The sequence below is a fragment of the Apostichopus japonicus genome, chromosome 14 (genome assembly GCF_037975245.1).
Source record: "Apostichopus japonicus isolate 1M-3 chromosome 14, ASM3797524v1, whole genome shotgun sequence".
Lineage (NCBI taxonomy): Eukaryota > Metazoa > Echinodermata > Holothuroidea > Aspidochirotida > Stichopodidae > Apostichopus > Apostichopus japonicus.
The window spans coordinates 4,927,598-4,949,224 of NC_092574.1; the positions used below are offsets into that span (position 1 = coordinate 4,927,598).

At 38.6% G+C, this 21,627-nt stretch overlaps 1 protein-coding gene and 1 long non-coding RNA gene across 4 annotated transcripts in view; both read left to right on the forward strand.

Annotated features, from left to right (window-relative positions):
* Positions 1 to 21,627, forward strand: part of LOC139980054 (alpha-N-acetylgalactosaminide alpha-2,6-sialyltransferase 3-like) — a 37,801-nt gene that overhangs the window by 7,486 nt on the left and 8,688 nt on the right. For 2 of the 3 annotated variants that reach the window (XM_071991423.1, XM_071991424.1), the window contains exons 2-4: positions 7,141 to 7,218; positions 8,728 to 8,988; positions 11,214 to 11,620. In XM_071991423.1, the coding sequence (XP_071847524.1) occupies positions 7,180 to 7,218; positions 8,728 to 8,988; positions 11,214 to 11,620 (707 nt within the window). In that variant the 5' untranslated portion in view covers positions 7,141 to 7,179. Of the gene's footprint in view, positions 1 to 7,140; positions 7,219 to 8,131; positions 8,491 to 8,727; positions 8,989 to 11,213; positions 11,621 to 21,627 lie in introns of those variants that run through there. The other variant, XM_071991422.1, reaches the window with a different exon arrangement.
* LOC139980055 (uncharacterized) overlaps positions 1 to 21,627 on the forward strand; it is a 68,227-nt gene that overhangs the window by 1,447 nt on the left and 45,153 nt on the right. The gene's annotated exons all lie outside the window — the stretch shown is intronic.

Here is a 21,627-nt window from a genome sequence, read left to right on the forward strand (position 1 = left end):
TGTTGGTATTTAACACTGTAACCCAGTGTAACGTTGGTGAACAACTCAGATCAGCTGCATGTGCAGAAATACCAACCTCGTCTCTCTTTTAGTTTTATTCACAGCAAGTCATTATTTATTTTTCACTTCATTAAATCACAACAGACTCCCACCTGGACAATTTTCTTTTAAATCCTTTGATCAAGTGATCAATATGTTATCAGTCGCAATCCTCTCTAAGTTTCACAGTTTGGGTTGATATTTTCTTAAAATATATAATTTTGTTGACATGTGTGATCCATAATCATTGCCATAAATAGTTAATATAGTTACAGTATGTGATATATATAGATCAATATTCATAGAAGCTGTGAAAATTTTAATCATTCTCTGAAGCCCTAAGTATGAATTACAATAGTTCTGGAATGGCTGTGTCTTGTACACAATTCTCTGTGATCTTTTTTTATAATATGTGTATTGCATGGCAGATTTAACATAGAATTTCACAAGTGTAGAAAAGGGAAGCAAGACCATTGCAGAACAATGTGGCTACTACTGTACATATCAGTGCAAAAGGTGTAGGTTTGCCTGATTACTCTTTATACTGTACATTGTGTACTTACAGTATAGTATTTCCACTGTGAAAATTTAACAGTGCCAAAAATATGCCCAGAAGTTACTTAATAGGCCCTGCCAGGTCCTACTGTATGTTCATTTATGTAATATGAAGTTCATATCAACATGCATTTTGCCTAAGTAGCAGGAATAAGACAGCTCATCTGAAGTAGTATTTGCCAGTCTGGACTTTATGTCTTTCTCTTTGCACTTGAACAAACAATGACATAAATTGGTGATGATATGACTGGCATTGTACTCTTTTGGACATACCTGCATGTTTGTTAGATCCTCCTACTGTTGAGTACCTTAATATTATTCAACACAAAGTGTTCACTATATCAGCAATAGTGACTGTTTACTACTGTATGTAGCACTTTATGTACAGTAGATACTGTATACTGACCCTATATGCATAATAGATTTGGATATTCTGTCAGTTTGCTTTGAAATTTGAATTGGAAATTAAGCCATTGTGATATTGAGTGACTCTTATGGAAAGGTTGAATTCCTTGATTGATCGTATAGGATTGGATACTTTCAACTCTTGTTTGTTTTTGCATAGTTGATTCTTATTTCTTAAGCTATAAAATTGGACAAAAGAAACAATCAGAAGGGTATTAAACTTAGCATAGAAAGTGACCATCTTACCCTGCAACTCCACCAAGAAAATGAATCAACTGTCAAATGCATTGTTTAAAAGTGTTGTGGAAATTGACAGTTTAAGAACCAGTCCTCCAGGAATGGGTTTAACCGAGGGTTCCAGTTTTGCTTGAATCATAGTACAACTTCAAGGGAACTGTACACTACATTTATGGAACTGCTGGAGAACATGTTCTCTGTTTAAAGTCTAAATACGTGTTTGCTGATGAATTTCGGAAGACAAACTTCAGTAGTAGATTCAACGTTTCTTATGAATAACTGCACTCTGACCAGGTGGATGGAGAAAAGCTGTCACAATCAAATGAAAGAAATTTATTTTCTGTTGCCCTTATGGCGCGAACGATTTACAGTAAAATCACTGCGACCGGCCATGTCAGCATGTTCATTACACAAATGTAAACAAAATAGTCAACAGATGCGGCCCGATCAAGATATTAACACAGTCCTATACTCGTATCATCCACTTTTTACAATTCCACGGAGGAAACGTCTGAAAACACCTGTCTATGCATTGCAATGGAAGGAAATAACACAATTTTGCAAGCTACATCGGTAAGACCAAGAGAAAGATACAAGAGCAGGGACCCAAAACAGGCTACAGTAGCCACGAAAGTAAAGTAAGCCTAGGCCTTACGCTCGTAAACAAAAAGGAGAGATTTGATTGATCTGTTGGGCAGGGCTTGCAAAGTTTGATTGAAGTTTGTAGAATCTAGGATTCTACAGACTCGTTGATAAATCTGGCAAATTTTTTTCAGCTCAAAATTTTAAAGACAGATATCTCAATAAAGATAATGAATATTGATATAAAAATTGCATAGCATGGTGTCATTTTCACTGAACTTTTAGTGCAGTAAGCTGGAAAGGTCGAAGTTTAAGCAAACACGTACTGAGACTTTTATAGTAACTCAACCATAACCAGTAAATTTGCAAACAGGGAAAGTAGTTTCGTTGATCTTGGTCGCAACTGTTTGACTGAATATACTGTATGTGTCACAAGGTTTTAGACTAAGTGGTGTTGTTACAACTAACGTTATGTTTTGACTGATTTGCAGTTGTAGCACTGCCAGACCAATCGGATTCATACAACACTCGTTCTTATAATATGTTACAAACACCTATGACCAGGACTTATATCATTCTCAGGTTAGATGTTCTGGTGTCGCCCTCTGGAATTCTCTAAGTGAAAACATAAGAAATAGCAAATCAATTTCATCTTATAACTTAAACATTATCTACTCAACGAATAATTTTCGTATGGTTCTGCCTTATTATGAGCATTGTATTTTACTGTTTTCTTAACCAGTTCTGTTAAACCCCTATGAGTATATTTTCTATTGTTTTTTCTTTTCTCTATATAAAATTGAATGTTTTCGTTTTACTTTGTAAGGGACCAGACACGAAACATTCTTTACTTCTGGTCCCGCAGCCTCATTGATATAACTTATCTATTAGAAATGTACTTCATTGTGATTTAATGGCAGAAATAAAAGAAAAAAATTATATAAATAAAGGAGTTGGGAATGGAGAGGGTGCAATCATGTGGTTGGGCCTAGTCAAACTGTCCACACAGTAATCTCATAATACCATCATTGCCTACGAGCACTTTGTAGTGTTAACTTGAGAAAAGATCAATGTAGTCATACACGCCACAAACTGTACAGTGTAACATGTTGTTTGTGTCGCACCTGTATGTTAAACAATACACAGACAGTAGAATATATGGTGTCTGTTTGCCATCTGTTGAGTATATGATCACCAATAACTTCTTCTGTAGTTCCAAAGTTTGTATGCTCTCTACTAAGCTATGGTGGCATTCCCAATAAACACTTACTCAGAACTTGTCCATTCACTCTTCCTATATATATATACTGGAGATCACATGTAGAAAAGTTTGTTCACCGCAGGTCAAATACTAGCTACAGTATTAAAGTGTGAGATTTGAATTATTGTACAGGTCTAACTTCCTGTTACTTGTACTTAAAGCTCAGGGAAGTGGTACATTAACTGAAACTTTCAGGAAAACATCCTTGATACAGTATGTGCAATTATGTGGAAAGCTAAAAGGAACTCAAATACAATACCTGTTTGCATGTACAGTAAGGTATAGTAAGGTACTACATATACTAGAGATGGTTTATCCGAGTGTAGTTGTAGACAATCATCATAATTGTACTTTACTCATCCATGCTGTGAAACACCATTGACAGAGTAGTACGTACTGTAAGTATGCAGATCAACATACTGTACTGTACCTGCTTTGATGACTAGGTTCAGTCAAATCTGTTCCACAAATTTTGCAGCGGTTCTCACAATCATAGTCCCCCAGACTCCCCAGAAAAATCTGCGAAAAAATCCGCGGTTCGAAACAATACGGCCTGCACAGGTATTTCTGAATAAACAGAACTATGCAAGTACGTGAAGGCCTAAACTCCACAGGAGGAGCTCCCCGGTGGCCGTAAAAGCCCCAAAAAGACTTCCTGTGGAACCTCAAGGATAATGGGAACACAGGAGAGAAAGACCTAAACAGGTAGTAATCAGAAAAAGTTACGTGAAAGGTCTTAACGGTACAACACGTGCGTTAGTGTTGTAGGAGGGCGGTAAGTATTGTCGTTCGTATATACCCAAACCAGTGAGTTTTGGGGTTTCCCCAGACTCTCTTGTTTCTTGAGTGACCCAGTAACCTTTTAACAGTGTTCAGCCCATGTGACCAGCCATGTGGACTCAACCAAGGCATACCATGTTCATCTGTGTCCCTGATGGTTTTCTTGAAAATTTTCCCCTGTTTTTCCTGGAATTTTTTTCCCTGTTGTTCTTGGAATTCTCTCAAACTCATAGCATGCATGCTGTTACAAGTGATTGCCTTTGGCAAGTCTGGTTAGAGCTGCATTTTGAAATTTTGAAATATGATCTTGAATGGAGGATATCCGTAGTTACATTCATGTTTAGACATCAGCACTGAATTATGATGACACTGGGATGTTGGGGAAAGTGTTCTAAGGATGACATTCAGTTAAGAACTGAAACTGCGGCAGAACAAAGATGGTTTGAATTAAATGTTGAAATATATAGGATAATCAATGTACTTCATATTAACCACTGAGTAACTTATCAAGAATAGGGGTCTGCATACAATACTTAATACCTAGCTGATAGCAAAAAGCAGTGTGTGCCACAGTACAGTGCATGTACTAGTTGCTCATCAATTACCGATTTCCTGACCTGTCCTTCAAGAAGGGCCAGTTGAAAGAGAGCAGGATGTCGGTGGGTTAGATTTGCGTGAGCTCTCAGCTACATCTTTGTACTAAGTTGTGCACTGTCTTACCATACTGGATGCACCAGCAGCCTACACGTCCATAGATCTGAATTGTCTGGAAATATAAAGTATAAAATGATTTAGTACTACCCCTTTTGTTATTTCAAACCAGTTCTGATCAATGGTTTGAACAAGAACCGTTTCTCTGTTTTGAACAAGCTGTGTTAGTAAACATAGGCAACTCTTACATTTCAGTTTATCAGTTCGCTTGGTACAGTATGTCTACAAATTTGTCAGACTTTTACAGAAATAAGATAGTGTCATGATTGTGAAAACTGATACCAACATACCATCACATCAATACCGGAAATACTGATATTTCCCTTTCGTTTTTGCAAATTTTGTGATATGCAACCCGTGATAACAGACAGGCCCCTGGGCAGACAACACTTGCGCAGTTGTGCAGAATACATTCGTGCTGTACTTGCCATGCACCCTGCGCCATGCACATGGAAAGTTGTTACCATGTGGTTACATTGAGATACTCTGTTGACATTTGACACCTACCACACAATATGTAACATAAAAGATAAGCATGCCCTTTTTAGAGGTGGCTACTTTTGGGCCAGCGGGGGCTATTTTATGAGTTAAATGTTCAACAATTTTATACAGAAAATCAATCATAAAAATGTGGGAAATGTGTGATCTCTTCACAATTCTTTCTTTGCTGGGCTGGGCGCCCCGGGGAATTAAAACCTCTCCATTTTGCCGCCATTTATTTCACATATATTTGAGTATCGAGACTGTGTCTGTTTAGTGATCGTACCTACATATAGCCCCTTAACATAACATACTGTAGGCCATTACGAAAAAAGTTGAAAAACAGTAAATATTTGGCGGGAATTGCTGAAATTTAATGCACATGTATCTTTATTTGCATCAGTAGAAATTACAATGGGAAATATGCTAATAGCACATAACCCACGTTAATATACACACTACAATTGTGGCAATGGCTGAAATATGGCACTGATGAAATATCCCAGAACGGGTACATCGAATACAACATCAACACTTTCGGGACTCAAACTGTATTCAAACAGAAATAATTTGAAAATAACTACTGATTTGATACTGTAACTGAAATAAGTAATGACATATAGTGACACAATACTGGGGACAATTTTGCTCACAGTTTCCTTTTTTCCAATTTTATTTTTCTCCTCACTAAGTTTTTCAGAGGGCTGTTTTGACAAAACAGGGCAGATCGCCCGTGGCCTCGTGTCTTTTTGAAGCTGGGAAGGATGCATGTTGTTCGCTTTATGTACTTGCCTTATACTTTTGGATCATTCGGATGTGGCTTTTTATGTCATGTGTTTCTGTCATCTTCTGGTTTCTTGATTTTATTTGCAAGATACTTTCCTGGTTCTACTCTCCTGCGTACAGTTTAACTATTTATTAACAAATTGTAACTGTAAAAGTACCGTTGTATCCTTGAAGTCGCATTCGCCTTCAAGACAAGCGAAAAGCAATGAGGAATCTACAGTACCTAGCTCATTGAATGCTTAGGCTTGGACCCCGCAGACACTGATTAGCAAAACAGGTGTTCATGTTACAAACCTGCCATTGTTCTAGACATTGGACTGTTTCCAAACATAGCGCACATAAATATTTAGCATTTAGCAAATGAACTGTGAATGATATGATTGGTTAGTATGGACTTGAGTCATTATTAGACAGTATTTTCTTCAATTTCTCGTCTTTTCCGTCCACGGAGAACCTCGCTGAGAAGGTGTAGGAAATTAAGTAGAAAACTAAAACATGGCTGGTTTCCAGCAATTACGTACAGTACATTTGGCAATGCTTAACTTTATGGTAATGTTTGAGAATAGCAGTATTTTTTGGGTATATCGGTAATACATGTAAGTCAATACCATCAGTATGACTATGATCTCGATACCGACTATATTCGAATATATCGGTATACCGCCGGACCTTAGTACATTACAATTAACAAACTATTTCATTCTGAGATTTTTGTTGTCAGTCAACTTTTCCCTTCGATACATGTCACAATCAAATCATAAGAAAAGTTTACGGTCTGTGTATGCATCATAGTTAAAAAAACCTACTTACTGGGGGGGCATAGCAATTGTGGTGAGGAGACAGGTAAGCGAGTCACTCGTAAATATATAAACCAGTAAGTTTTATCACTTACACAAGCTATCAAGTGGCAATTCTAAATATAGGTGAGGTGAACGTTCTAACGTTGTACTGGTTAAGTTTTTTTTTCTGTTTTGCACTATATTCAACATACGGTTTATAGAGAACAGTACCCTCACTTTACAGTAACTTTACTGTTTGTACATGTCCTTGTGTACAGTAGTTGTTGCAGTAATGATGCCTGTGCGTTCGTGCAACACAATACGCCTAAAGGTTGTGTACATAATATCTTTGCACTAATATCAATTGTGGAATAGGACGGTGTATATATATACTAACAGTGCTATGATAGAGCTCAGATTGTGAACAGTAGAAAATGTGTCGTGTGTTAACCATGCTCCTAGCCTTTGTGGGCGAGATTAATTTTCATGTGTTTTTCTCCTCCTCCTACTCCTCCTCACTTACAGATATGAAGAAGCGATGTATGAGAAGGTGACACGCAGAGAATGGAAGAAAGTCTATCACATGGGGCCTATAGATGCATGGTAAAGTGAACACCGTTGACAAATTGTATTTGCCTCCTCCAAGTTAAAATATTTATGGTTATTCTTAAACCCATGTCAGATGTCAATCCTTAGATGTTCCTCATGTTGGTTACAAAGTAGTTCTTTGAATGCACAGCACATTTAATTTAAATATTTTGAGTGAACCTGGTTGGATTTGGTCGGATCTCCATTAACCATTTAAGCATGGCGCCTCCAATGTCCTACTTTAAGGTCAACACCTACTACTTCTACCTTCCAATTCTACCGTTCTTAAGGCTTGCGAGCATATCAGTAGGACTGTGGGTAGATTCAAAAGGAGGAAAAAGTAGGTGTTGAACCTAAAGTAGGTCTGGCAGGGGTTCGGGTGGAGGGGGGGGGGGGAATTGGGGCTAAAATGTTACCAACTGTTTGTAGGCTATGTAGATTAAGTGCATAAGTAGAACAGAGGCAGGTAAGTATCGTCGTTCGTAAATCCCCAAACCAGTGAGTTCTGGGTAATCGACACATGTGAAGAGCCCTTGAGTTTGACCTCGACAATATTGTCATAAACACAAGATCTGCAAAGACTTTTAAAAAGGGAGGAAGTACAGTAAATCAAAGACCATCGTTCATATACCTGTAGTTCAAGCCGGCAAATGAGAATTCTTTTTATTTGAGTCATTTTGTTGCTATTCTTTACCTCTTCAATAGCTGTAGAGTGGGCAGCTGGGTGCATCAATAGCTATGCAAGTGTGTTAACTGGTCATGCGTGATTGGCAGAATGGCCGAAAAATTGTTTGCGTCTGTTAGCAGTATTGTTGGTTCAAAAACTGTTTGCATTTAGAAAAAAAGGAAAAAAAAAGAGGGTTAACAGCGAAGGATATCAAGCACTTTACTAACTGTACAGTATAATGTATATTATATATAATATAGTTTGTAGTATAAAAAACACAGACCCCATTACTAACAGGAAGGGCTGTGTTGGAAAAGTCTCCGCCACATCGCCAACTCTTCGTCGGGAGGTTGCAGACACATTGTACAGTGTTGCACTTTGGATCCCTATAAGTTGGAAAATTACAGAAGAGAGATCTTTTTAAATAACTAGTGGGAACTTTTTGGCGATCTGATTGTACTCATTTGAACTTATTGTTGGAAGTTTTGATTGCATTGCTTGCCTGTCCTATAGTTTCACACAGGGCAGCATGTGCTAGTGCTGCTATTCATATATTTGCAACAATGACTGATAATGCTAAGCCAAAAGACTTCCCTCAAGTCAGCTGTGAATCCAATAGCGTAAGATTGTTTACCATGATTTTTATGTTGAAGACAGAATCTTCATTTGGTTCAGCTTTATTCTGCCATGGAAGCATGGAATGGCATTTTTTATTTTTATTTTGGCTACATGATTTGTAAACCGCCATACATTTATTTTTCTTGTTTTCTATGGTTTTGGTACATTGATACATGATTTTCCAGTGTCAAATATATATATTTTTACATAGTACATTGTCTTTTTCTCTCTCTTGACAGGCCAAACAGTATGCTGTGTTCTTCCTAGTCTTATACACATTTCTGATGGGATTTGTGTTCCTCTCTTACCTGTACACTCTTGATATATCAGGGAGCAATAAAGCCCCAGCTGATGATGTTATCATCCTCCATAAAAGTTCAGTCGTAAAGTACAAAGATTCCTCATTCGATGAGGGAAAACTTTTAGTCAAAATTAGCTTTCATCAGCCTGGAAAACCGGCCGCTGTTTTGGAGCATTACAAATCAATGAGGACCGGTGAGGTAAGTCAAGATGCTACACTGCGGGACGGGTTATGGTATTAATTACGCTGCGGGACGGGCTATGGTATTAATTAGTGTTTGCACGGGTTATCTGGGTACCCGCCCGACGTGATACTACCCGGTTCCTAATTTATTACCCGAATCCTAAGCAAAGTGATTTAAAAAAAAAAAAAAAAAAAATTGGCAAACCGACGGTTAGGCAGATTTCCCATTGACTTAGTGTGGTGTTAGGCTACAATGTGGTCGAAGATAACAGCAATAACGAAGGGGCCCGCTCGACGCGATACTACCCGGTTCCTAATTTATTACCCGAATCATACGCAAAGTGTGATTGTTTAAAAAAAAAATTGCAAACCGATGGTTAGGCTGATTTCCCATTGACTTAGTGTGTTGTAAGGCTACCATGTGTTCGAAGATAACAGCAATAACGAAAGCTTTCCATAGATATCTTATAACTGCGTCACAATTTCAGCTATTAAACAGGTGGCTAGGCTAGACTACCCCCATTGACTTAGTGTGGTGTTAGGCAACCATGTGGTTGAACGTAACAGCAATAACGAAAGTATTCCATGGATGTCTTATAACTGCGTCACAACTCCAGCAAATAAACAGATAGTTAGGCTTAGCTAGATTTCTCATTGACTTAGTGTGGTGTTAGGCTACCATGTGGAAGAAATTATTATATATTCATTCGTTTATCTTCAAAGAAGGAAAGGCTGACAAGGAATTTTACGTGATGTTTATGGATTATAGACGGGATAACTAAAAAATAGTAATCGCAAGTGGCTTTTTACTAATCGTTCATTACAAATGCGATCAAATTGCGCGAATCGCACAATCTCGCGGCTAATGCGAACCCTGGGCATAATAGATAGTAGTAGTATTAAAAACTGTTTAAGAGCTAAATTGGATATTTATATGGTTTGATCCAATAGACGTGCACGAGCTAGCATAAGCAGCGGCGGCAGTGCGATGTTAGTAGTAATGCTAATTATAATTAAATAATTAATTTATTAACAAGTTAATGAAAGAAACAGAAGCAAATAAAAATTATTGATGGAGGATTTATACTTATCTTACACCTACGTATTTGAACATGAAAACATTGTCAGTAGAGAATATAATGCATTTATTATAGCATCCAATATGTAATTTCTTGAAAATCGTGATACACGCGGGTAAACAATTTTTTTCGGGTACCCGGATACCCGACGGGTAACGGCCCTCAGGTACCCGGTTCCCGATTTTTGGACCTGTGTAAACACTAGTATTAATTACGCTGCGGGACAGGTTATGTTATTAATTACGCTGCGGGACGGGTTATGGTATTAATTACACTGCGGGACGGCTATGGTATTAATAACGCTGCGGGATGGGTTATGGTATTAATTACGCTGCGGACGGGCTATGTTATTAATTATGCTTCGGGACAGGCTATGGTTTTAATTACGCTGCAGGACGGGTAATGTTATTAATTACGCCGGGGACGGGCTATGGTATTAATTACGCTGCGGGACGGGGTATGGTATTAATGACGCTGCGGGACTGGTTATGGTATTAATTACGCTGCGGGACGGGTTATGGTATTACGCTGTGGGACGGGCTATGGTCTTAATTACGCTGCAGGACGGGTAATGGTATTAATTACGCCGGGGACGGGCTATGGTATTAATTACGCTGCGGGACGGGCTATGGTATTAATTACGCTGCGGGACGGGTTATGGTATTAATTATGCAGCGGGATGGGCTATGGTATTAATTATGCTGCGGGACGGGTTATGGTATTAATTACGCTATGTGATGGGCTATGGTATTAATTACGCTGCGGAACGGGCTATGGTATTAATTTGATGCCTTGTGTCTCCTGTATCAACTTTTAAGCTTTTTCAAGCATTGTGTTTTATTATGACATAAGTTGCTCTCATTGAAACCTGGCTTTGGCAATGACCATTATTGATTTAGGGGGGTATATATTTGTGCTATAAGAAAAAGAAAAGACATAGTTAAGATGCATTAGTGGGGGAAATAGCTTCTCCTTTTTATTTTGGTATGAAATTTTTAATATCCTGTAGTTAGATATTTTGTCGTGGTTATTAGACATGTGCTCCATCATTCCCTCGATGTAAAACTTTCTTATGTTGTGCTCTCATAGCATTCTACCTTGTGGATTGGTCATGTTGTTTGATCATGTTTTATTTCTCTTCTCCATCCAATTCTTTCCACAGACACTGAAAAAGCGTTGTAAAAAATGTGCGTTAGTCTCGAGCAGCGGACAGATGTTAGGAAGCAAGTTAGGAAAAGAAATTGATTCGATGCCGTGTGTTATACGAATGAATGCTTCCCCCACTGAGGGTTATGAGGAAGATGTAGGGGCAAGGACTACAGTGCGTGTGGTGTGTTATATGACATCAGAGCCTCTCGTAGCGGACTCAGAAAAATTATTAATCCAAGAACGCAACAAAAGTCTAGAAAAAGTGCTATTATTCGGATTGAACACACCCAATCATAAATGGGCCTTGAATAAGATCGAGTCACTTTTAGTCCAATATCCAGAAACACAATTTTATTCCTTGGACGAAGTAGGGGAAATGGAGTCGGACCTCATCTTTGAAAAAGAAACCGGTAAACCAAAGTGAGTATGCTCTTACCTTAATTTTGCAATAGTTTTGTGAGTGAGCAAAGAGATTTGATATGTTTTACACGTATTTGGGGTTTATAAGTTAAAAAAAAGAAATCCCACTGTTCCATACAGACAATAGGATGTCCCTTCTAAAGGAAATCAAAGAAATTTATAACACAGAGCTTATAAAACAGAGCAAATAGATCCAACTGCCAGCTTAATATTAGCTGGTTGTTGAGATCAAAAAATTTACAGTTTATACACTTTATCTTGGATGAATTCATTGTGCAATAATGCATGCTGTCATTCATGAACTACACAAACAGTATGGTTTTCTTGTTCTTCAAACTTGAATAAATAACCTTGCAAACATAATGCAGTTGTGTGAGAGGATGTTATTTTATGTTTGATGATGTGTGACGAAGTGACTTAGTCACAACTGATCAGTGGTTTCACTTCCTCGTTGCATCAGTGAAATGAATGGAATGTAGTAATGTCACTAGAGAAATAAAGCTTGTGTCCCCATCGAATGCCAATTGTACTACGGGTTTGTTCCTCAAATTGGAAACAAGTTTGCTTCCTGCCTGACGCAAGCAATGTGAAGATTTTGCGCCCCAAAACGTAGCGTCCCAGACTTAGAATCCTGCGATCCTAACAATGCTGGAACACAAAAAGCAGTTTAAAGTGTTTGCGCATGTATGACATCACATATTATGGCACAATGTATTTATCTCAATAAAGTAAATTTGCATTTTCTTTAAATCTCTGCTATGGAATGAGTTATCTAGAGGGGGTGGGGTGGTGGGGGTTAGAGCAGTGTGGTTCTTTTTACTTGCCCTGTGATATAATTTTTTGTTTAAAGTTTTAGACTTTGTTATCCCTTTAAATTAAAGCAGAGCTGTATTATATACTATAATTAGCCCCAATTTAACTTGTTTTGATGCTACTCATAAGATAGAATAAATATTGTATTTTTCCCACAGTGATTATTGGTCATCGTAATTCTGTTAATTACCATTGTTTGCAGTCAGCTCATTGTAACCTTCGGTCAATCCCATATACAGTAAGTCCTGTCGAACAAAAAAAATCAGTGCACGAAGTATAGTACTAAAAAACACTGCCAAACTAAAAATAACCAATTATCCTAATTTGTGATCCCCTTTTTGTCATTTACTTAGGAAAGATTGTTAAAGCTGTAAATCAGATATTCCTGGAAGGTTTCTGGTTTAAAGGAAATGAGTATATTTGCCCTAGTTAAATTAAAGGGGATTCAAAAAGGTGCATCCCCTGACATCAAGAGCTCATGTGTGTGTCTTGAGTGCGCAGGAACCTGTGCATTAGTGGTGATGGCAATCATGATATCTGTATACATGTGTGTTTGTGTGGTGTTTGTGTGTACATGTGATGCTGTGGCTCGTTAACAGGATATCTCCCACACATACGCATCTTGCATGAACTAAAAACTTGGTATTTTAGATGCCTCTTCTAGGCTGGTTTCGATACTGGTCTCCATACCCACGCAAACAAGTAATAGTCAAAAAACTTGTGAAACAGGGAGATACCTCATCAGCAGAGGGCCAGCTATGAGTTTTGGTTTTTTTTTTTCATTCTTCTTCTCAAAACTATGTTTCTGTCAGTACTTTTCTATCCATTCTTTTTCGTGAAGAAATGGTTTTCAACTGCATGTACGTAAAAATCAATACAAACACTAGCAACGTTCCCTCTTGCCCGAGTGGAAATGATAAATGCTTGTAGTTTGTATGGACTAAGGCTTGATGTGCCAAATGGTATTTTCATGTCATCATAAATTAACAAAGTCTTGGAAATGTCAATCCCGGGAAATAGCTTCATGTCCATTTTGACTGTGCAGTAATACTTGGCATTCTGCCCTTAATGTTATGAAAGTGAACAAGCAGCATCTAAACAGAATCTTCTGGCCCATAACATTTCTTGTTGTAGATGTGCCCTGCCTCTTTGGAGATAAATTGCAGGTTGTTGGCAACTATTGGCATATATCTTAAAAGGATTGTCTGGTGGGCCAAAGAAGTTACCTTAAAAAATTATAAATAATTTTCCACACATGTTGTCAAAGTATGAGAACGCTAATGTTGCGTTTGACAGAGAAACAATTTTATAATCGTTAAGGATGGACATTACCAATATGATTTGAACAGTACAAAATGTGACGTCATCTACGCTAATGCAGATTGCGACATTAACCCACGCCTCGTACAGTACCTACAGTAATCACAACAAAAACCGTGTTTGTATACAGATTAATTTCTTCCTTAATTTTTGATGAAATTTCTTATATATTAGATACATTTTCCAAAACTCCTGAAGCCCCGATATATGTAGTAGATCTGTGGTTTCGTGGTCCTTTTGTAACACAAGATAAGTTTTAACAGCAGACTCTTTGTTGTTTATACATCGTGCTATCCAGCTCCAACGCCAGGAATTTTTCGCATGTATGCTACTCTAACGTTTACAATCGGACAGTTCTACAAAGCCTAAGCTTCTCTGTACTACATTCTGCTGTGACATCGTTTCCGCCAAGTTTCATCTTTCGGTGTAACAAATACTTTCAAGTTTCCTTTACTGTAAATTTGATCCGTGAATTTTATTTCAGTGATTTTGAAGAACAGTTTATGAACTGTTGTTTGAGTGTTAGAGTAAATTATGTGCAACGCTATACGTATGTACCAACCGGGCATGGTACAGTAGCCAATATATGTTCGCATTATGTACGTTATATAGGCAGTTATATAAGCACAGTTTGTACCAATTGTTGAATTGAGTATATCATTTTAACTAAATATGCAGGTAGAATCCACCTGATAGCTCACAGCAAAGTAGTAATGGGCCCGCATATATAATTTAAATGCATTAACTAACCAATTTTTCTCTGTAAACTGAAATCATCAGCCACGTATCGGTAATATCATTTACATTCTTTCAGAAGTTCAGAACGTCATTGTGTCTAGTGAGCTTTCACAAACGAGTATAAAAATCAATAGATAGATGAGAAAATGACTCTCCAATGCTAAAACTGAATGGTTTAATATACTCAAACTGAGAGTAATTTGCATTAGTTTCGGTAATTTACCCTGTGCATTGGGCAAAAGTTACTGGGTAAAGGCGTACTGTACCCCACAAGCAAAATGGAGAGCATTTTCCAATTATTTGTGATAGTTATCATATAATAGCCTTTTTCTAATGACTGTTAGTGGAAAATTCTGACATGCATACAGACTCAAGCCATTGGTCCGTGCTTGTTAAAGTGCAATTAGTGGTTCATATAGAACCTTGTAGGCTGTACAATTCCACTTGTGTTTTGAAATAACTTCCAAAACTATTATTTAGATGCTTGAACAGTTTGGGTACTACAAATGTTCGGCGGTGCGTGACACAATTCATTATAAGCTATTTTTTGCAAAGTACTCTATTTGATGTTTGTTCCTGCATATATATGCAGGTCAACAGAGACACCATATATACTGTACCACACACTTACCACACACCCACGATTCCACAGTGCAGTGTGTGTACTGAAGCATCCACAGTAAGGGATATACTTCAGGGCTTGCAAGATTGTTTGTTAATTTACAAATAGATCTACACCATATATCTTTCATAAATTCATTAAGTCAACAAGGAAACATTTTCAGAACTCCTTGTCAAGCCTGCTGTGATTCAGAATGTTCTGGTTAATAACTTATGTTGCCGGGTTTTAATGGTACTTCAGTGATAAATTACTTGCTACTCACAGGAATGTGGGGAGGGGCCTTGACGAGTTGTAAATTAGCAAAACTTTGCTGACAAACTAAAGTACGTTGCCCTTTCTCCTTTGATGATTGAGAAGAAAAAATTTATGCCTGATGTATAAATACTCTAGGGTATGTACTTAATTCTGAAGCAGTTACTTAATGGAGCATGCCAGCAAGTTTTGTTCAAGCTCATTGTGGATACTGACAGTTATTTGTACTTTTACCATATGGGCGGCCATTTGGGCCAAAAATACAATGATGAAACAAATAAACAAGGAATAAAAAATTTTGAAAAAATATGCAAAATGAAACAAACATTATGTAATAACTATGTAAAAAATTATGAAAGGCTGCACTTACAATAAAAATGTAGCAAAACATATCAAACACATGCAACCGAAGTATAAACACGGGGCACCGGGAAGTCAAAATTGATCCACTTGTCAGAACAAAAATATCAATCGCCACCATGAAATCAAAGATGTATTGTAAGCAAAAGAACATTCGCACAAAATCAGAATGAACGCTCACACGCGAAAACGAAAAAGTGCTCAGAACAAAAAGAACAAGCGCCACCATAAAAAACGAAGATGTAACGTAATCAAAAGGACATTCGCACAAAATCAAAACGAACGTTCACCCAAATTGAACGAACGCCTATGAACTAAAAGGACAGATGCAGCTGGTTTGGTTTTCCTTGACTTTGATGTAGGGGGTTGTGAAGATTGTCAAAGGACCATTCAGCATAAATACTGTATTAGATGAAAATGGTGTTTTCTGAGGCATATTTAAGCCATAAATTAGGTCTACACCTAAGGCTGTGTTAATAACTGATTGTGAAGTTCAAAGGTCAACAGAGGTCAACAGAGGTCAAAAGTGTGAAAACTTAGTGAACACGATGACTCAAAAAGTACATCTTCGTTGACCTTCATACTTGGTACGTAGATCCAGCTTGGTGAGTACAAGAACCCTACTGAAACTGGTGGAGGTCAAAGGTCATTTGCAGTCAACATTTATAAGTCACATTCTGAAAACCTTGTAAACTACGATAAATCGAAAAGAACCATCTTTCTCGAACTTCATACTTAGTACATGTAGTTCCTGCTTGGTGAGTGCAGTACAAGAACCCTATTCATTGAAATTGGTATCTAGGTCAACTTCAGTTCACTGTAATGTTGTGAAGAGCTCAACAATACATACACAGTAGTCAAGAAAATGAAATTGTTATTCTTGTGTTTAGGGTTATAAATACACTGTGGCCCTCATCAGTTTTCACACTCATAGCATCCAGGGGTGACAAGTTATCTCAAATGTGTCAAACTTGGCCGTATTCCCTGTGATTTATAGTAAATGACTCAGCTTTGGCAGTGAGTTCTGCAAACATTTCACAGTGAATGCACAACATCATGTGAATCTCATTTGACATTGAAAACAATTGTTAAAGGGTTCGTTGGTGACAGAGCTGATTTGCTGTCTCAAAGTTGTGCCTTTGCTGATAGTAGCAAATCTGTGTTTAAATATTGAACATAGGAAGAATGTTCTTTGTGGATATTGAAACATTTCCATCTAAGATAAACTAAGGGGGGGGGGGGATGGGAGACAGAAGATGACGGATAACATTACCATCTGTTTCCCTTGTCTTTTTCTTATTTGTTTACATTATTCCTTTGTGGTTGTTTCTAATTCATTGAAGATTCAAGAACATACGGGATTGTGAATCCTTTTAACTGGTTGTAAAATAGGAAACTAACTGCACAGAGAGCTTTTTCTACCATGTAGAGTACAGTACCAGCAACTGTGAGACCACATGGTATTCCAGCTGACATGTAGCGTGTATTAAAGTCATTGAAGACTCGCCCCAAACCGCGTGCGGCAATCAGAAAAAGTTAACTTTCTGTTACTTGTGACGTTTTGTTCGTGTCACTACAAAATGCAGACAGTAATGAAACGTGATACCTTTAGCTGGACCTGAGATGTCCATCGCTGTATCGTTTGTATACTGTGCTGTGGGTATTGACCGCAGATTTATGTACTGACTGTACACTAGTGTCTAATTACCGACGGTAGCAAGCTGTGTGTATATTTTCTGGGATTGATGGTGGTGTTTAACACTTCTGTTACACCTCATTCAAAAGTAGGTCAAATTACCGGCATTAGACATTTCTTTGTGCGTGAGTCTTCACACCCTTTAAAACCTGGTATGGCTATCCTGGTATGGCCTACTGGGATAAGATCAATGGTAACTCCACTGTAAGAAAGTCGCTCCCTTGAGGTTAACTAGGCTTTGTCCCTCTCGCTATATTCACAGTCTGCCAAGTAGTGCATTACAGACCCACTGTTACATTGCCACTGCTCAGACCAAGCTGGTTAGTTAATCAAAGTCAAACAGTCAGTTGTACATTTAAGCCATTTTTGCTCATACACAAACTGTGTGTTGAGTTAGAATCGAAAAAATTCTTTGCAACAAAGATCTTGAATTGAAAGACAACAAATTTCGTTGAAAACTACCCAGATGTGGCACATAGGGTATAAAGCATGTCATGTAGAAAATGCCCAGGCTACATGATTATTCATGAACCATTTGACAACCTCTATGGTCTTGATCATCTCATACAAGGACACTTCTTCTTGTCCTTAACTTTTAATGTCAGCAAACAAATTGATATCCTCCTGTTGTTTGCATATATGTTAGAAAGTGGAAGATAGTATAACCACGTGGACATGGTTATATATACTTTATTGTAGTAGACATTTATTGCTTTGAGACTGTTTTCTTCAAAGTGACAAATGACACTTGAAATGTGGATTTGATATGATTTTCATCCATGTCATATCAACTGTGCAAGCCTGTTCCTGAAACTCAGCATATCCAGCAATGATACAGTAAATCTTGAACATACACATTCACAAAGTGAAAGGAGGAAGTTAGCAGACAACACATGATCATTGTTATACTGCCAGTGACATCATCACTCTGGGCCGAGGAAGAGAGTGTGGACAGAGAAAGAGAAAGAGGAAAAGTGCCTCCCACGGTCCTGGCGACGTCCAGTTTGATTTTGGCCAAGGGAAATGGCAAGGAAATGGGCAAGGCTCTGGCCAAGAAAAAATTGCCCAGGAAGAAGTCTGGCACGGCCGACCCGAGAGAGCTTCCCAAGCCGGGTCGCAAAGGAGCACTCCTATGGAAAGGCAGGTGCCACGGGCACGGGAAAGCCCAGTCCAAGTCCCATCCGGGACGCACAACAGGCACATCAGAGCTGGTCCCGGAGCAAGGACCGAGAGCGACAACCGATACGACCCCCTGCTGGGATCCCAGACCGGGACAGCAGAGGAAGAGATACTATACACAGACCAGCCAGACGGGAACGCACCAAATCATGGTCCCGATCTCGAGGGTGAGGCACTAGGAGGAGATGGTCACCAGCCTCAGACCAATCATCTGACTCCTCCGACGATGGAACCTTACCGAAGGGCAAAGAAGAGGTACCGGCCTCAGAAACAACGCCATGAGGAAGAACCAGCAAGGCTGGCCCAATTAACAGGCCTCCTGAAACCGCTCTTGGAAATAGAACAAAAGAGAGCCGGAGCGGAGGCAGAAGTTGGGGGCCGGAGGGTAGCAACCACGACCAGTGTGGTCCCGGTGCCGCCACCGACCCCGAAACCGGAGGAAGTTGTCCTCAGAGAGGACACCCTAGACTGCAGAGCCTCTGTAAACCTCTCGGGATTGGAAGACGAAACCGACTGACCCCCGGAGTTGGGGTCCCTAGAGAACCAATTCACAGGTAGCCTCGAGGAGGAGGACATCCCCATGGCGGGAGGTACATAAATATCCAAACCAGTTAGTTTTGGACTATGTTTCAAACAAACTTGCAAGTATGTGTAGTCTAACATTGGTATAATGTTTCATGAATACCTCTCACCATCCTCTGCAATACTCTTTCATGGAAAACAGGCTGTTGCCCACTGCCTAGCAGTATACTGTATATCAATTGTTTTTCACCGGGTAGAGCCTGGAAAGACCTAGAGTGTTAAACAAACGTTTAGGGGAATTTCCTGTTATAGTCCGAGATGTGTTGGTAAGTGTAACAGTGGGCTACTTCACCTTTTGAGAATGCGAGGAGGATCTGACCCGACAAGGGCTATCAAGATTGTAATGTGAACGCTCGCACACTCAGGATCAGACCTCGCAATAGTGAACCTCCTTTCGGGGAGGGTCCTGATCCTGCAAGGGCGATAAAAGTTGTAATGTGAACGCTTGGAGGATCACTCAACCCGGGGATCTCCAGATATTGGTGCGTCACTTCCAAGCATGTATAATGGCAGGGAAGTCAATATAGCGCGCCCAGCTGAAACCTGTGACACTGTGGAAGTGCAAAATGCCAGCATGCATGCAGACACTACTATATTATCCTTTGTTGTTCTACGAGCTTTGCACCTGTCGTGATTTTGCCTGCGTTTGTACGTTTAAATTAGACACTACCAATTTTCTGCCTTAATTACACATTGCAGGGAAGAATAGTACATCTCACAACAGAGAAAGTTTACATTGAATTGGTAATATTTATTTGTAAGGGTTTTTTTTTACCCATAGATAAACTTTCCTCTCTGAAGCGCTATTTGAAACATGGCGTACCTTCAATACCTTACAATACCATTTTCATTTACGACAACAATAAAGCTAACACTGCTACCATCTATCGTCTATATCAAAATTACGGCAAAGAAAAATCTTGGATCCTTACGAACAGCCTACCTACCGGTAGTTGTCGTGGTGAAAGTTTATTTAGAATCCAAATCAATTTCAAATGATTGTTTTTCATTGGAGCTAAACCATAAAATTTATAGACAAAGAACATGAATAGAAAAGAAAAAGGAAAATTACATATACAAACAGATGTAAAGAATAAATAAGCAGTGAATAAAAGTTCAAAAAGCCAATAAAAAAATTCAAAAGAATGTAAAAACACCTCGCATCGTACACAGTTATTTGTGAACAATCATTGTGACCTTTTCACCACGAGTTTGCACAATGTTTCCCTTTGCGTTCTGTACTTCTTGATCCGGCACGTACAGTACTCCCATACTCCACCAGGGTTAAGTTTTGTTTTCTTCCTGTGGGGATCTCCCTTGAATTTCCCTTGCGTTCTCGAATGTGAACAAAGGTCAGGGTCTCTCAAATTGCTGTAAAACTGACTTTAGGGAGGTAGTGACCTTTGCTCTTTCTTTCTATTTTGCATCACTGGCTTCATTGAAACAAAAAATAGCTTTATATGCCACTGATATTGTAGGGTGTGGTTTTACAACTAATTCTCTACCAAATCATTGAAGCAAAACAACTTCCTTTGTTGGCACACTAAACCTTCAAAGGTGGTAGTAGTCAATAGGGTTATTTTCAGATCCACTTTGTTATGGTACTTCTCCTTCAAAGAAGGACATTTTTAAACATGGGTGCGAATCCAGGGCTATGCCTCAATTAAAGTGTTGTAGTAGGTCACTCAAGTGTGTTACAGTACACTCAAAAGTTAAGAAATAATACAATTTTTTCAAAGTTATCACTACCAAGTATACAAGATTTGTTAGATAAGTACACAATTATACCAAAAATATGAGTTCATAGTCATGATAAATAACCCCACCTCAAGTGCATCATAATTTTAATACCCCACCATGCCACTTGATAAACATTGCAGATTGTGCATTTTTATTTCATCTTCTTTATTCAGAGATCGTAAATTGAATCCATATCAACCTGTATATTAGGACATTAATATGTATCATGCGAGTGTGTGTGTGTGTGTCAGTGGGTAAGGGTGTGGGTTGTCCAAGTATGAGAGGGTGAACTGTTTGAATCTGTGTTGTGCCTTGTAGTACTCTACAAGAGAATATCATGGGTCCCTGACAGTAACAATGTACCAATGTAAGAACAAATGGTGCATGATCAATGTTCCATATATCTGAACATGATATCTCAACAACTACGAATTGAATCCATGTCATACTTGATACTGTAGGTAGATGCCCCTTGATGAGTACATTTTTTGGTTCCCATGCCATGAATATTCATAGATAGGAGGGACTTAACGCAAAATTTGTTTCATACTGGTATGGTGATATGGGTTCATAATGAGCACATTTTCATGACGTCCCCAACTCTATATCATTAATATTCATCAAATTGCAAGAAATGGATTTCAAACACAAGACAAGGACCAAATTGTTCCATACTTTTCATCCTGGATGTATAGGCTCGTCTCA